Consider the following 17,869-nt stretch of genomic DNA (forward strand, 5'->3'; position numbering starts at 1 on the left):
GACGTGTGTCCTCCTTAATCAGTTGCAAGACAATAATGCTAGTTGCAAGTTGCATATAGAAATATGATTATGAAGCCTAAAGCATGCAGCCTTAGCTACAATGATGACTTGTCATTTAAATGTGGGCATCTCAGAATTTTGTTGAGGGGAGCTTCAGCATCTTAAGCAATGGTGTGAAACTGACTTTAAAAGGCTTGGAATAAAAAAGTTTCCACTTGTGTCTGCAGAACGTTAATGAAAACAAACAAACAAAAGTTTAGTGGAGACAAGAAGTTTAGTGGACTGACATGTTGATGTTTGTTTCCCTTATTTTTTTTTTCATTTTTGTTAGGTAAACAAAATAAATAATTAAAAATGCATTTGCTTAGGCAAATAGATCGATTACAAGCTTTTTGAAAAGATTTGTTAATAAAACAAAGTATTCTTTGGTGCTATGTTTAAAAAAATGAGTATGGCTAAATACCAAGAATAAATATATTTCCCATTAGATGGGAGAATCTTGGATTAATTTGATAGCTCCAGACTGGGTACTTGTTAAACGTGTGTGTGGCGACTAGCTAGTTATCATTCAGTGGGGACACATGTGGAGAAGGAGAAGCTAGTGCAAATTTTATCATTTAGGCATGATTCCTTTTTCTGTAATACCTCAGTAAGTCAGGAGAAACTGTGCTAAAAAGTGGGGGTACAAAACAGGTGTGAGAGGAGAATCCGGCCTTTTGACTTTAAATCATTCATCTCTCTGAAACTTTTTAGTAAATCAGATGTTTCTTTTGACCCTAAAGCAGGCCGTTTTTTAAACATAGGATAGCAGTAACCGTTGTCTTGTGTTTGGCTGTAAGAATCTATTGGCAGATGCTGCTAGAGAAGTGGGTTGTTTGCTTACATTTTTGCTATAGACTCCCACTTGTTGCCATGGTGGACGGTATGTTTCTGTCAATAATTTGGCCTGGCGCAGCTTGTCTGCACTTACTCTTAAACTTTATTGAACAATTCAGCTGAAACAGAATGAGATTAGACAGCTTTCGCCTTTTGGCTCACTGAAGTGGTTTTACTGCAGTTACAAGAGCAGGCAGAATTATTGCAAGAAAAGTTTCCCTTCAGTGTATAGAGAATTCTTTCAAATCACTCGGCTATTTGTATTCTGGAGTGCGTGTACTGTCAAGTTTTTCATCTACTCCCATATCAAAAGCACCTCTGTGGTGCAGAGTACGAAGTAAACTCTTAACAAAATGTTTATCCATTGGATTTCCTTATTATTGCAAAAATGCCATGTTGTTTACTTAAAAAAATATTTCTGTGTGACTATTTAGAGGGGAAGCAGTGTTCAAAAATGATTGACTGGCTAAACAGTAAGCATTACTTTTATGAGGAAAAATAATTTGTTGGTGTTGGAAAATATTTTTTCTCCTTTTTAAGAGCTGTTTATTAAAACGAAACACATTTTGCTTTAATTTTCAAAGTTACTAAAAGTAGGTTTGAATTTCAGTCAGCAATTAAAAAAAATCATCTCATTTCATACCAGTAATTGGTGCCTTGATTCTTGACACATGCAGGTTTTGAGAGGGACAGAATAAAACTGAATTATTCAAACGGACATGGACTTCTTGTTCTATTCTGGGATGGCATTTTAACAAATGTTAACTTTACATGAAGAGTAAAAGAAATGAAATCTTATCTGATTTTCAAATTGATTATGTTGATATACAAATCACTTCAGCATAGTATAGTAGCATAGGTTAGTCCTACTTTAGTTAAGGGTCTGTCAGCATTTCAAATAGAATATAATCCCCTATTTTTAAGAGTTTGCATCTCGTCTGCAAAAGTTCACTTTAAGGTGAAACTTCATATAAAAGGCTTGAGCCAGAGAGAAAATTGGTGGAAAAATTACTTGGACTATTTTTTAAGTTATACAAGCAGTTTTATAAAACCTAATATAAGTTGTAAACTAAAAACAGCTTCAGTGTAAAAATAGGAAAACTTTAAACCCCATTAATCCAGAGGATAGAGTAGTGCTTATGCATATTAACACAAAGGAAAAAAAAACAGGCAAAGATTGTTAGCTCTGCAATATTTTTGTCCCTATTTATATTAACTACTTCACCATGGGCCCAATCCCAGAAGTCCTCTATGCACAGATGGGAGAACATGGAGGATCTGGGCCCAGTGACTAGCTCCTCTTCAGAAGCGGGTTGATATAATAATTGCAAATGTACAAATAATCCATACATTTACACAAACTACATTGAAGTTTTTCTTTTCTACTTTTGGGGAAAAAATGTGCCCAAAACACTACAATTAAAGTAAAGTTGTAGACTGATAAAAGCTAGTTTAGATAGTGGTCAGAACTCAGCCTGATGCATTTAGATATTGCTGTATGCACAGGCCCCATTTCTGAACTCATTTATAGCAGTGAAAATCAGGGGTAACTCGACTGAAGTCAGTGGAGTCCCAACTGATGTAAAGTTTGTGAGAGATTAGAATTGGGTTTATACCCTTTCTTATCCCTGTACTGAGTAGGCACAAGAGGGGGAGTTAAAGATGAACTTTTAGCCAGAACTTTGAACGTTCTGGCCTTTGACAGTTAAAGCTGGATTCTTATCATTCTGAACTGTTCTTTTTTTGGTGCATCAATTATAAAATAGTGGCGATACATTTTTTTTTCTTCCTAAATGTGTTTTTGGTTAGTGTTCTTGTTGTTATCTGTTTTTGCACCAGAATTTTTGATGAGCTCCCGAACACTTTTCTGCAGTTGTTTATGAACATATCTCTTAATATTTATATAGGACAATATTTATCAGTGCATAGTTATAAAGTGGGCCTTCTGGAAACAGGAATCTGGAGACCAAATGTTCTGACTTTGTAGATATAGGTCAGGACTCCAGCCAGTGATTACAGAATTGTTAACCAGCTCTCTTCCTGCCCTTATATAAGCAGTGATTTACTGTCAGAAGGGTGTAGATGTGTGTGTAGATGATGGAACTTTGAAGTCATATGTCTCACATGAAAGGTACCTGAAAGTGTGTGGTTAACGGTTGAACACCTGCACTGCTTGCGTCTCTTTAAATGTGTGTGTATATAATACATATAGGGTGGGGCTTTGTGTGGGAGCCATCGGTGGAGTAGCCATGGATGGGTCCTTTGCACCCCCTTTACATCAAGTTAAAGGCTGTCAGAGGGTGGCTTAGAGAGAGACTGGGCAAAGGGCCACAGTAAGAGTGATGTCATGCATCCCATGGCCATAATAACACATTCAGAGTGGGCTGAAACAGCCATTTCAGCCCATCCCCTGGAGAAGCGAGCACAAGGCCTGTATTTCAGGCCTAGGCACTGGCCCCAGGTTGGGGGTTGGAATTCACCTTCCTAGTTCCTCTGCATATCAGCCACAGAAAATCCAGTCATTTGGGTTCCATGCAGGGCAGCTGAATTTCACCCATACTGGTCACATACAGATATGTGTAAACTATATTTTTAATATATTTGTGTGTAAAAGATGTTTAACTCAATGCTGTAAAGTGTTAACCTCCAAGTCTGTACATCTCGACATATGTGGGTGACACTATTACAGCAGGTGACTTTACTGCTCGTACCTTGTGCTTGCTGAGTAACTGGAACTGGGTAAACGCATTATACTGTCGCCTACCTTAATTTTAATGAGTAGGGCCTTTTCTATTACTCCAGGCTCTTGTCTTTTAACAGTGCATCTTTTGGGGATGGAGCGGCACAGTGGCAAATACAAAGCAGCAGTGGGTGGCTAGACTTGATTTAGTCTCAGCTAGCAGGGTTCATCTTCTCCTGTTTGTGACAAATTGTTTTTTTCCTCCCAGTCAAGCAGCCAAAAATTCCAGCCTACTTGTCCCAGAGGCAAGAAAACAGCAAGTCTGTGTCCGTTCATGTAGGATTAATAGCCCCGCTGGTAAATGCATCAATGAATGGGTGATGATGATCTACTGCTGAACTGCCACTTGGTCTGAGTGGGCTAGTTTTTTCAGCTTGTATCCCAGAACATCTTTCATAACCACACATGCACCTACTGTCACAATCTTACATTGCGGCTTTGAAAGTGGTGAAAAGGGGGGGAAAGTACTTTTATTTTATTTGCTATAAGTGGTCTAAAAGTGTCTCTCTCTCTCTCTCTCTCTCTCTCTCTCTCTTTCTCTCTCGTTCTCATTTTTTTCCCCAGAGGATGAAAGTCCTGGACAGACCTATCACAGAGAGAGAAGAAACGCAATCACAATGCAGCCACAAGGTGGGCAAGGCCTCAGTAAAATCAGTGAAGAGCCTTCAACATCTAGTGAGGAAAGGGCCTCATTAATAAAGAAGGAGATCCATGGATCTATATCGCACCTTTCTGAGCCTTCTGTACCTTATCGTGGGACGGTTTTTGCAATGGACCCCAGGAATGGTTACATGGATCCTCATTATCGTGAGTATTTAATGCAAGTTCATTTCAGAAAGCAAGATTGGAAGGATACTGAAGCTATCATATTTAATTGCATTTTGTATTGGCACTTTTCATCTCTCTCAGGATGAATCATTTTGCCTGTATATGTCTAAGATAATATAAGAATATTTATTCTTTTCGTTTATGTAGGAAAACATTGTAAACAGTTGCATTGTATCCCTAAATTAGCATAGGCCTCTGCAAAAGAGACTTCAGTAGGGCATGTATCATCTGTTGCTAATCTTCATGAACCATCAGATGTTATATTTGCTCCACCTTCTTAGCAATACATAAAACAAAACTAATTTAAAAAGAGCAGAGAGGAAAAGCAAATAAGCTTTAAAACAATTCTTTAAAAGCTATTTTAACTACAATTTAAAGAAAGGAGGGAACACATCTTTTGGAAAGAGATTTTTTTGTTTTGTTTTGTTTTGTCATTTTCTCCCCAGCTACAGTCCCCCTGAGTTACTGAAAAAAGTGAATGGTTTCAACCTCTGAAGTCCTGCTCAGGCATTAATAAAAAGTAAGAAAGTAACTGATACTTGAACACAGATGTGGAATGGATTTCTCCACAGGCAAAATATGAGGGAGTTAAGCAATTTTTTTCATCTGCTTCTAGTTTAAAAAAAATCATTTAGTTCTGTAGTAATGAACATCTTGAGGTGTCAAGACTAGTGCCTTTTGATTATAGATTTATCACCTTGTCAGGATACAGATTTGCCATTTAACCTTCCAGTCTCCAGTTCCAGATGATAGGCTAAAGACCCACAAAGAGGGGCCAGTCTGTGTTTTTTTTTTCCCACATAATTCAGAAATTTTAGTGTTTTAAGGCAAAAGGTCATTAGCCAGACCACTGATTAGTGAGGACAGCTGATTAGCGCATGTTTTCTTGCTAAAGAAAGTGCCAGGGATAAAAGCTAATTCTATCCCTTCATTAGTTGGGCTAGCAGCAAAGGGGAATGTGCACTCATCAGGGTGCAGATCAAAGTGTCTCTCTCACAACCTTAAGTCTCACCAACTGCCTTTATTTTAACAGAGTCTGATTGTTAATAAAGATGGAGGCTAGATAAGAAAATGAACGCTTGTCTTTATAGTTGTTAAGTGAAAAGTTGATGGTGGGGGTTTTCAGCTCTCCTCTAACATGACATTTCAGTTGCTACATTCTCCCCCAAACCCCAGTCCTGTTCAAATCCTTTAAGCAAGTTAGTCACTCATCTTTTGAGTGTGCAGAGTATACAGCGTGCTGCTGACAGACTTGCCTGCAGGAGAACACAGAACATGCAGAAAGAACTACTACTGTCAAGCAGTAGCCTATAGAAATATTAGTTTGCATGTCATTGGTGATTTGACTCACACGTTATAGCTTCTAACACATGTAAATACAAAATATATGAATGAAGAGACTTCTGGGAACATATGGCAATTGTGTGAGTGCACTGTACTGCTGCAGAGCTGAGATGCAGAGAGTTCTAAGATAACTTCAGTGATGACACATGCTACTTTGATCCCTGACTGGCTGCTGTGTCCCTTCCTAAACAGGTCACAGGTGCTAGTGATACTGCATGGTATCTACTGCAGAACTGGCAATAGGTTCTCAGCCTGCGACTGAATTGTTGTTGTTGTTTTTTTTTATTACCTTTCTAGTCACCATTGTTTAATGTATCTAATATGCCCACACCTTGACCATTAGCACCTGGCTACCATTGTTGTGACATGGCCTGCACAGAAGCATTCGTTTGGGAGCAAGGTTCTTAGTCAGTTAATAGAAAACAAAAGATTGCATATAACTAGCATGCACAAAGGAGAGGTTGGGGGATAGTTAGTCCTGTAAAACCGCAAAAGTGCCCAAAGTATAAAAACATCAGCTGGGCAGACCTACTTCACTGCTGCTAAAGGGAATTTCTTTACAGTTTTTTTCTTTTTGGTTTGTAAAATCCCTCAAGCAATTAATACCATATAAAACCCCATCACATTTCTGCTTACCTGTAATAAATTTGATACAGGAGGACAACTAAATGAATGAGCATCTGGCTAAATTTATAGCAAAGAAGACAGATAGACTTAATTTTTCATATTAGTTGCATCATTTATATATAAAAGATGTGCTTTTATCAAATCAGTGATTGTATTCAGCTTGACATTTTTAGTAGTCCTTATGAAGAACACTGAATAATGTAATCACATCCCAGTCCCACTGTAGCAACAGGTGAAGAAACAACCAGAAAGGCCGTCCACTGTCTTCCGCAGTTTCTTGCCAGCTTTGCTGGGCAGATGGAGAGAAAATACTGTTTTAATCCAATGTAGCCGGGTATGTAAACATTCACAGTAATTCCTTAGTTTTCCTGTGGTTGGAAAATACAGACTTTTCAAGATGGCTAATTTGTGCTTCTATATATACCCACTTTGTATTTAAAAGTGTGGGTAGGTTTCCTGTAACACAGGAAAAGGGAAAATAATTTTTTTTGAAAGAGGACATCTGTATATTTTTATTGCAGCAAAAAAGAGCTTTTAAGTCAATTGTGTGTGGAATGCATGTCCGCTCCAGGAGCTGCAGTTATTAGAAAAGGCTCAAATACTTCACATTTCTACATGTAAATGTGCGTGTCTCTATATATGTGGGTTTGGGGGTGTTTTGTTTTTTGGGTTTTTTTTGTTTTTTAATTAAAAAGAGTGATGGTAACTATTACTTCCAATATTTACAACATATGTGTGGAATAAATCCATCACTGAGGGGGTGATTGCTCTCTTGCAGAGAGTAGCAGGGAGATGAAGGTATGTTTTGAGTGGACTAGATTTTCAAAGAGCAGTGCTCAAACATATTCTGGGGCTGACAGTCCTTTTAATGTACCACTCTAGAGAACCTCAACCATTTAACATTTGAGAATGAGGGAGTGGCCTCCTGTTTGGGCCAGTGCCATTTGTCTTAGATTTGATAAGAGAGGGAAAAGATATCCAAGGCAGCACTCGGCAATTTTTGTTTTTCATTTCTATCTTTACAGTGAAAGAGTTATTGGAATCACGGTTCTTACATCCATTTAATCTATTGCATGAATCCGCTTTTTCTTTGAAATAGATTTTAGGGCAGATGACAAAATTGCCATAGTTTCCTTTCACATGCTACACCTTTTCTGTCCTTACTAAGGCCAGGTCTGTCCTACCAACTAACATTGGTATAACTACATCGCTCGGGTGAAGAATCCATGCCCCAGAGCGATGCAGTTCTACTGACCTAACCCATGGTGTAGACAGCGCTATGTCACTGGGAGAGCTTCTCCCGTTGACATGGTGGCATGTTCACTAAAGCATTACAGCAGTGCAGCTTCACCTCTGCAGCTTTCAAATGTAAACCTGCCCTAAGGAAATATTTTTTTGGCATGGTTACAGATCTTATTGCATTTCTGAAGTTTCATACAACATTGGTTATTTTGCGTCTTGTTAGTGTAAATGCTGTCTGTAGAGGTGGGGTTAGGGTAGGTAGTTCCTTTTGTTATTCTCTCCCCAGTTTTAATTCCCATGCAATTTTATGGCTTTGCTAAGGCCGCCTGTCGTTCTTCATGGAAAAAAATGAATCATTCCTGTTATAAACACTTTGATTTAAAACATACTGCTGGTATTCTTCCTGGGTATCGCAGCTCATCTGAAGGAACTGTTAGTTCCTAATTAGTAAAGCTCAAAGAATTAGCTTATGTAAAAGGCAGGGACACTTCAGTTGGCTTAGATTTAAAGGTCTCTGTGAAAGATGTTCACGAACAGCATGGACAGAATTCTGCTATCTCTGCAGCCCCAGTGAAGTGAGTGAGGGTGCAGGGATATAGTTGAAAAGAGTCCTTGCCCCACTTTTTCTACAGGAATGTGTTTCTGCTGGTGTTTGAAACTTACACTATTTTCTTGGGGGAGGGGGAATTTTACATTTTAATGGGTTTACCTTGCAAGATACCGAGTGTCCTCAGTTCCTATTCACTGCATTGGGTGGGGAGGATCAGGCTCTTAATAACTGCACTGGATCATATCTTGTAGTGTCAAGTGGCATCTCAGAATCAATGCAAAGTGACCAAAAGGCAAAGAGGAGCAGTTCAGGCTTGACCAAATTAAACACAACGGCAGCTCATTGGATGCACCTGTTCATATACTGGAAAAAAAAAAATTCAGCAAGTATTTGCCAAATTTTTTTATCCTATTTCAGCGAATGCGAATTGTTATCTCAAAACTCCAGTTTGGGGGCATTAATAATTTTTTTTTCTTTGTTACCTACTCTTGACAGCCTTCTTTCTATTATGAAACTGACCCTATAATTGAGATGATAATAGTAGCCTAGGTCATTGCTGACTGATCAGTGCATGGAGGAACCCCCCGGCTGCCAAGAACAGATCTCTCCCACTTTCACATGGAATGGGAGTTAGCTGCATCTTTTGCAGTGTTCCCGTCATCCTCCTCCAGATCCTGTGGGGGGCACTTCCTTGGGTCTGTTGTCTGTCAGAGATATATGGCAGAAACTGAGTGGGTCCAGAGGAGACCTATATTATCTTTTCTGTTGAGTTCCCCCCAGTGGTTTGTAGCAGACACCAGAGAATTTCTGTTACCACAACTCTGACCTCCTGTGGATTCCCAAGATTGGAGGGTGGCAGGTGGTATGGCCAGTCTTTGTGGGGCCAAACTTCACCTCTCTCACTGGACATTAGGAGGAGTGTATCTGTGAGGGATCCTTGCAGAGATTTACTCCCTAAGTCCCTCCTGCAGCATTTTCCATGGGAGGGATTGATCCAAGTCAGTAATAATACTGTGCATTTACAACAGTTTCTGGAGTGGGTTCAAATTAACATCAAGGAGGGGTTGTTTAAAAAAGTTAAATCCAAGCTTTTAATATATTTCATAAAAGAAAGTGTTTATAACAAAACTGAATGTTAGTTTAGTGCTTAGTAGAGTGGTGGGAAAATGGTTAAAAAAATAGCAAAAATGTTCGTCAAAATTTTGAATTTTGGAAGAATTTCAACCAGCTCTGGTGCTTTGCTGTCGTGGGTTGACATGTGCCTTATAAAAGTTGCAAACAGACAGAGAAATCTGTGTGTTCTCAGAACCAAACATGGGATCCGTGGCAGCTTTTGTTCAAAATTTTAGATGGGGCAGTGTATCCTCTTTAGCTGCAGAACTGCTCAAAAACAAAGTTTCTGAAGTTTGAAAGTGCTGCTCAGTGTTCAGCTTGCTGTTGTTGCTGTTGGGATGTTCAGCACAGTGCAACACTCCCATTTGAAGTCCTGCCGCTGTTTTGGAGCCCCTCGCTGGAATGTGCTGTGCTCAGTCTGGGGCATCAGAGCGGCTGCCTCTGCCTGGACCCCTGCGCAGATAGATTCACAGCTGAGAATAGCACGTAAAAACAAAATAAAAGACATTTGTCTTTCGCTCCATTTTTGTTTCCTAATTTTTTTCAATCAGATTGTGCCGTAGGCACCTCAATGGCAAAAGGGACCTAAGAGATCCAAGAATAGGAATTGAGATAATGTAAGTTTTTTTGTTTGTTTGTTTGTTTTTAATTTTTGGCTTAAATAAATGTTTGTTTGTAAATCTTGACCTTGGATTTTATAGGGCTTTTACCCGTAATTTTATTTTTCACTGGAAGCCACAATGACAATGCAGTCTGTAGGACCAGTGTTTCCAATGTGCACCAAACGCACATCTGGGGGCAGATTTTCAATGAAGCTCTTCCATTTTGGCACCTAGATGCAGTGGGCCAAGTCCTTTTTAAAAATAAAGTTTTTAAGAAGGGGTGGAGGTGGGGGGGAAGAAACCCTTCCTGGTTGCATAGCCCCTTTCTCCCTCACCCTGAGAATGGAATGCCGTGCTGCTGCTCTTTTTTATGAGTCTCAGGCTATAGATATTAAAATATTTATCCATTCCGGCGATTTGATTTGACAGGTACATATTTAGATGCTTTACGGTTTCTGTTTGTTGTGTGTCTTTGGCTTTGCAGGAGACAACATCCGTGATTTAGAATTGAAGACTTCCTTTTTAAAGGTTTCTGAGCCCCTCGACATGTGGACTTTTGGGTCCCTGTGGGCATCTTGTCACTGCCTCTATACTCATGTTAGACAGACCCTGGTGGCCCTACATTACAACCGCTGTGCCTCCATATTTTCAGCAGCACAACACCGGATGGGACACCCTTCACATTCTGTCAAATTCTGAGTTGGCTAGAGGGGTTGATGATGCCAAACAACTCTCCTCTCTAGTTGCTCAGTGTGCTGGTTTTGGGGTGCTTCTAGTCCTCTATACTCTGGAAACAAATGATAGGTCTCCCCCACGTGGCTATGCTGTGTGCCATCAAAACGCTATCGTGCTTGCTGAAGCATTAATTTTGTCTTTAGATTGTGATATTGTTTATCACCAAAAAAAAGTATTTCTGTGTAGGAACTTTTCAAATGAAACAGCGTAAGTGTTTATGGCAAACTACAGGCAACTTGGTCTCTGACGATCTTTGTGTTTGTACAGCTTCTAGCACAATGGGGTCCTGGTCCATGACTGGAACTCCTTGAAGCTACCACAACACAAATAAAGAATAATAATAACAATAATCAAGAACTGCAGAGGACTAGTTTGCAGTCTTGACTTGTAGCTTCACATTTCTCAGGCTACTCTGCAATGCGTGAGCTTGCTGAAGAAGACCATAGTGCTGCAGTAGTCTTTCTACACGTGGTCCCCGGGAGTGGTTGAAAAAGACTTCACTGGCTTGTATCAGGATAACTGAAAATTTATCCTATTATGTTCAGCACAGACTGCAGAAAGCAAACTTTAAAGTTCAGCTTATTTTTAGTCCTGTCAGAGCAGCACCTTTCTGCTTTGTTAAGGTACTTAATGTGTTTTAGAAGTAGGCAGCATGGTTTCTATCTACACAGTACAACTTTATAACTGTGATACAACCCTTTCTCAGCACCATGTTTGACCTCCATTTGGGAGGCTAGACTTGAACATGGTTCTGCCTTAAGGCAATGTAAGTGCTTCTGCTAGTGAACCATTTTCAGAATTGCTAGTGGACAAGCCTTCATTTCTTTCGAGTGAGCTCAGTACTTAGGACAAGAGCCTCTTGACCATACTCTATGCTTCCTTTTATTCACACCTAGTTACCCAATTAGCTCGCTGTTAGCCACACCACTGCAATGTCCTTGCTCTTTGAAAGCTTGCATTGTAGCTTTTAACCCCTTATTAACACACTGCTTGAATCATTTACCACTTGGGTTCTCAAGTTTTTTCATAGCACGGACCACATTTCAATACAGAGATTAATGAACTCCTCTCCCTGCATTCACAGTTGCATAACTTGTGGCAAAGACAGCAAATGCTAACATGGAAAAGTAATATTAGAAAAATGCTTATGTACTTTTGGCTGTATTTTAATGCAGTTTCGCTGCTGAAAGTAATGAAGAGGAGCCAACACCATGTGGCCACCAGCAGTGTTCTATGGTCCACTGTCCATAGTTTAACGACCTCTAACTCTTTGTGGGTGGATGGGTGCTGTTCTCAGAAACTTAAATTTAAAAGGACAGTGATCCTTGTAAAAATAAATGAGCAAAAGGTTTTTTAGGCTTTATATTAATGGGGTTTGGGTGTTTCATGGCTATCTAAAGCACCATCCTAGCTAACAAAATGACATTTCAAAATTAAACTGCTTGTGTGTTGCTGTTTTGTACTAAGAGAGAGGCTGCAAAGAAACTGAACAATCCCCTTTTCTTGATTCTGTTTCCTCTTCCTCATTTCAACGCTGCCTTTTCCCAAACAGCAGTAGCGGCCTGGTTCAAAACCCAGTGAGGTCAATGGGACGACTTCACACCTGTGAGCTTTGTAGTTCTTCCTTCTAATCTCTTATCCTGCTGGTTGCCCGTATCTAGTCATAACTTGTATTTACAATGCCTAGGGATCCATTTTACTGTTTCTCAATTGGAGGGGAGTGTATCAATATTTCTATATCTCTAGCTTCCTGTAGCAGCAGTTCAAGGCCACAGCCAAATGACACACAACATATTGTGAAATAAATGGCTTAGTGTGGTAACAGCTGAGTGTAGCACTTTACCAACTGTTGAAGTAAATGGTTGATGAGGTAGAAAGTGTTGAAATAAATGTCATTTTAACACTTCATACTTTAAATTGTAAAATATTGCTATGTTTCATCATGTGCTTTTCATCTACCCACCTACGGATACGTGTTTGGAGGCATGAAGCTGCAGCCCTTATTCATGTGAGATGTTCTTGTTGGCATGAAATTGGACTACTCCTGTGTGTAAAGGGTGTGGGGTTTTGAGGTTTTTTTTGGATTAAGCCCTATATTTATGTCTAAGCACTCCACTGAGATTGTCAAAATTTTCATAGGATAGATCTAGGATATAGCGTAGTAGTAGGATTTTTTCTTTAGCAACTAGAAAGGAGAAGTGAGGCTTGGCAGGGGATTTCAAGCATATCCCAGCCTCCAGTTGTTGCATCTCTCAGCCCTCAGGTTTGTTGGCTTGTGAAATCTTTGATGTAGAGATTGGTCACTTTCACCTTCACTTGGCCTTCTACTTAACTTGGGATCTATTGTGGTGTATTGTTCTGTGATTATCATGGTTTTGCAAATTTTCACCTTTTACTTGACATGTCAGCTATGACCTTTCATCTTGATCTCTAAGCACACAAATTCTACAAGCTCATACACAAATAAACAAAGCTGACTAGAAGAGACCTTTTGTGAATGAAATCCAAGTCAAGTTCTTGCACAGTGGTTTTTGTTGGATGCCGAGGAAAGAGTTACAAAGACGAACAGGCATAACCCAAGCAAACAACTTCTGACCTGAGAGAAGTGCTTTTCATTTCTCTCGTGTGGAGTGGCACAGGGCATGTCATTTGAAAGAAAAGACAATTATTTTCCATCTAAATCAGCAACATGTGACGAATCACATGTTTAGTATAGTGCCCTCCAGCTTCAAGTGTATTGTAAACTATGGACTAGATTGTGGCATAGGCTAAAATGTCCTGGCAGGGTGTGGTTGTAGAAGCACGCTGCCTCAGTGGGAGCTCCTGAGGGCATTGTGTCTGAGGGCTTGCCTGCTCTCACTACTCATGTACACTGTTTCTGAGGGAGTGTGATCCAATGTGGTCCCTACCACATTCTCTCTGCTGGCCAGTAAAGAGGTTTGTGTGGCCATAGCATTTCTTTTTCCCACTTTGGGGATGCTAGTGCCTCTGTCTTGCACTGTCTTTGTGTTCCAGAAGAACAAGAGCTACTATTGTGATGGGTGGTGTAGGAATGGGAAGAATCCTCTCTTCCCCTTTATATATTTGCACAGTCTAGTGTACCCACCACCAATTCTATTTTAGAACTTCTGTGATGGAAGGTGGCTCCAGATGATGCTCTTTTCTCTCAACTTCTTCCTCCCAATGCATTTCTTAATTGGCGTGCCCTGTATAACGGCTTGTTTAGGGTTGTTTATTGTAATCTTTGCTGGTCTGTGTGTGTCTAGAATGAAGATCTGATGCTCAGTTCATTGGCTTGATTCATAACATCCTCCTTCACCCCATTTGGATAATGTATATAATTCTGCCCACCTGCAATTTCTCACATGGTTTGAAGTGGGAGAACATATTCTTCATTTCCAGCTCCAGTCTGTTTGTATAATATTGCTATGAGCTGGTGCTGCTGTGGGGAGGAAAGGAACTTTGCCCTTCCCTCTACTTTATCCATGGCCTGCCCAGAGCTCAGCACCACTCCCCTGCGGGCTGTGAAGCCACCTCCAGAGCCCTGTGACCTACCACTTTCCTTGCCCTATTGCTGATGCTGTGCAGGCAGGAGAAAGGGGGTGAGGAGCTGCTGTGGAATTCGGTGCTGGGCGAGAGCTGGATGGTGGCAAAAGCTACAGCAGCAGGAGCTGCTTCTTCCCTCCCTCACTGGTGCTCTTCGGGGTCCTATTGACCCAGAAATTATGCTGTTCTTTTAAGCTGTGGGATGCAGCCCAGTGGGCAGCCTCTTGAACCCCACTTCCAGGTTTTGCCCCCCAGCTGAGATGTTCTAGACTAGTGAGTACCAGTGGTGGGTTGTGTTTATGACATCATGCCTTATATAGGCCATTGCCCCGCACTCCCTGTAGAACAGGCTGAACCCCTGAGACGTGATAGTTTACAGTAGATGATCTATGCATACATATGCACCATTCATACACAATGGAACATACCCAATTTGCATGCATTTGTGTGTGTGTTGTTCATCCTTAACTATCGTGGGTGTAATGTATTTATATTCTATATGTGCACTGCATGCGTGCATCAGGTAGTAGAGCTCTTATTTTAGCTGAAATGACTACAACTTTTATTCCTTTAGATGAATTCAACATTATTACAAGCTGGACACTAATATTATAGGATGCGTACATGCAACGCAGGGTGATTGTATACATACAGTTTAATAATTTAGTGTAGTCTCTGTGGCTTGTTGCTTCCTGGTTATTTTTTTTTAATGTGGTTGTTAATATACTTCTGCATTCTAAAGCTTTTTGTTTTTAAGCTATCTCTGATATGCAGCTTTCATAACTTGGCACCCAGCTACATTGAACCCCATTGTAAAGTCCCTTCGTGTAAAAGCCATCTAGTTATAACTCTCAAAAATAAGAGGCTTGTCTCCCAAGGACAGCTCCATATTGCGGGTAGAGTATAATCCTTAACATTGTTTTTTTGCTTTTAAATAGCTGGGGACAGTGAGTCAAGGAGTGAGAACTCCCTTTGTTTCATGTAGTGTGCGTTGCAGGGAAAGAATGTAACAGAGCAGAAAATGAAGAAAGACATAAAAGAATCTCAGCTCAAGGAGGTCAGATCCATCACAGGCTTAGCATTGCCTTCAAAGATGCCTGGGACAGGTGGCAGTTCAAGACAATCAGAGGAGAAGCATCCGCTAGCACTGAGATAAGGGATTCTTGCAGAATCCTGCTATCTGGTCCCAGTTTGCTTTGATGTAACTCTGCTAGAGAAGACTTCTGGGAGCCGGCTACTGCTTCCCTCAGTGATAGGCTGCTGTTGTTCAGCCTTTTGAGGTCTCATTATAGTGGTCCTTGAGGATTAATCCTCTTTAAGGTTTACATGGGAATGGTTTTGTCTGAAGGCCCAGCCAGGGACCTGGGTACCACCTGTACAAAGCATTATTGCATTCTTTCATATTTTTTTTCTGCGTGGTTCATATTTAACAGTATTTGACAGAAAGCTAAAACCAAACATCTAGCCTTTTTTGGCTTCCCTCTTTGGCTGTTACTGAGTTTTTGTTGAGCACAGCTTGAGCAGTTCTTTGCAGACACTGAACCATTAGCAGTAAATTGTCAGTTTCCGGTTACTCTATTTAGCCTGCTGTTTTTGGCAGTTTTTCTTTTCTTTCCTTCCTTGCCTTTCCTACCCTCCCCCCCCTTTCCCCTTTTTTAAAGGAGGGAAGCTATGGTGCTGTTTGTCTGCAGTATTATAGATTGTCCCACTGATGCCTTATAAGTATGCCCGCAGTATTGTACTTTGTACTGTTTTGCTCAGGATTGAAAGCATCCAACACCAAAAGGCCATGAATAACATACTTATTTATGTTGATTTTATATAAAAAGAGCCTATTTGCAGTTACAGGTGCCTGCATACTATTATGAAAAACTTTTATGTTTCTTTTTAAGGAATAAGGTCCTGCTCCTGCTCCCAGTGATATAAACAACAAACTGTCAGTGGCAATCATGGATGAAGAATCTGGCCCTGTATTTTGCTATGTGAAAGGAAAGCTCTATTTTCATGTCTTGTTGACATATTTTGTTGGTGATGCTTGTACATTATTATGTGACAAAATGTGGATTTTTTTCAAGGATGGGGAAAAAGGACTGTAAACTTGATTCTGAAAAAAAGTATTGTGTCCCCAACAGTTGGAAAAAAAATAACTTTTACTATTGTGCATTGTTTCCCTGATTAAACAAAGCATTGCAAAATCATTTTGATATGTTATGGCTTTAAGGTGGAGGTTGGGTAAAAATAATGGGAAAATTATATGATATTGGATATATGAAAATAATAAATTGGTGATTTTGACACAGAAAATCATATTAAATTTATTGTTTTGGGGATACTGATGGGCTCAAGGGATTCAGATATAGCTCAGTTTAGTAATGACTGATAGTCTTTAAGATCAGACAGCTGTTTCCTCTGTGACCTACGTTAAACAATTTGGTGATCTCAATTCAGTTCATTGTTGGTAAGTGGTCACATGATTAAAAAAAAAAAACTGTATCGCCAGCTGGCAATCTCAGGAACAGGCCCAGAACTGAATGGCCATGCCATCTCCAGTATCCTCTAATCCAGAGAGCTACTCCCACAGAAGACGTTTGAGGCACAATAGTGGGATAAAGTAAGGAGGGTTGCATTGCTGTTGCCTGTGCCTGTTCGGTAGCTAAACAGTGACTTCAGCTTTTAGAGGTGTCAACTGATCACTCAAGTACAAGTACAAGCGCTGTACTTCAGTTTGTTTGGAAGTTATCAGCAAACTTCTGTTCTACAGTTTTGTAGCTTAATAGTGTTCTCTCTTAATATAGGATTGTTTAAATGTGCATTGAATATATGTATATATAGCATGATAGCTTTATATGCTTACATAAGCCTTATAGGGATCCTTGCTGACACTGACACTGCCTATGGGGCCTAACACTTTCCATTATTAACACACGTGGCTATAACCTTCATCCATTCCTGAATTTCCCAAACCGTGATAACAATTTAAAAGCAATACATATATTTACATTTTACTGTATTTGTGAATATTAATAAGCTCTGTCCATACAAATGACATAATTGTTTCCCTGCTAACTAATTCTAAGTGGGAGGAGCAGAAGGAGACAGAAAAGGGGAGAAAAGACCCATAAAATAAGTTTAATGAACAAAATATGTCATGGTCTGAGGTATTATAGAATCATTCAAGAAGTCTTGCCCTCCTAAGTAATGCAGTCATCCCAAATTCTTGGCAATCTAAGCTTTTATATATATTAAAAGAATACATACACCACCTATTTGATTTATATTCACATACACACATATATTAGGACTGTCAAATGATTAAAAAAATTAATCGTGATTAGTCACACGATTCAGAAAATTAATCATGATTAATTGTGTAATTACACTGTTAATAATAGAATACTGTTTATTTAAATATTTTTGGATATTTTCTACATTTTAAAATATATTGATTTTAATTACAACACAGGATGCAAAGGTACAGTGCTCACTTTATATTTATTTTTGATTACAAATATTTGCACTGTAAAAAAACTAAAGAAATAGTATTTTTCAGTTCACCTAATACAAGTACTGTAGTGAAATATCTTTATCATGAAAGTTGAGCGTACAAATGTAGACATGTATACAAAAAACCTGTATTCAAAAATAAAGCAAAGTCAATTTTTAGTG

General features: G+C 39.6%; 1 protein-coding gene across 4 annotated transcripts in view; it reads left to right on the forward strand.

Annotated features, from left to right (window-relative positions):
• Positions 1-17,869, forward strand: part of GLI3 (GLI family zinc finger 3) — a 253,463-nt gene that overhangs the window by 83,202 nt on the left and 152,392 nt on the right. For 3 of the 4 annotated variants that reach the window (XM_054019886.1, XM_054019884.1, XM_054019885.1), the window contains one exon: positions 4,181-4,423. In XM_054019886.1, coding sequence (XP_053875861.1) covers positions 4,234-4,423 — 190 coding nt within the window. In that variant the 5' untranslated portion in view covers positions 4,181-4,233. Of the gene's footprint in view, positions 1-4,180; positions 4,424-17,869 lie in introns of those variants that run through there. The other variant, XM_054019887.1, reaches the window with a different exon arrangement.

Source organism: Malaclemys terrapin, chromosome 2 (genome assembly GCF_027887155.1).
Source record: "Malaclemys terrapin pileata isolate rMalTer1 chromosome 2, rMalTer1.hap1, whole genome shotgun sequence".
Taxonomy (NCBI): domain Eukaryota; kingdom Metazoa; phylum Chordata; order Testudines; family Emydidae; genus Malaclemys; species Malaclemys terrapin.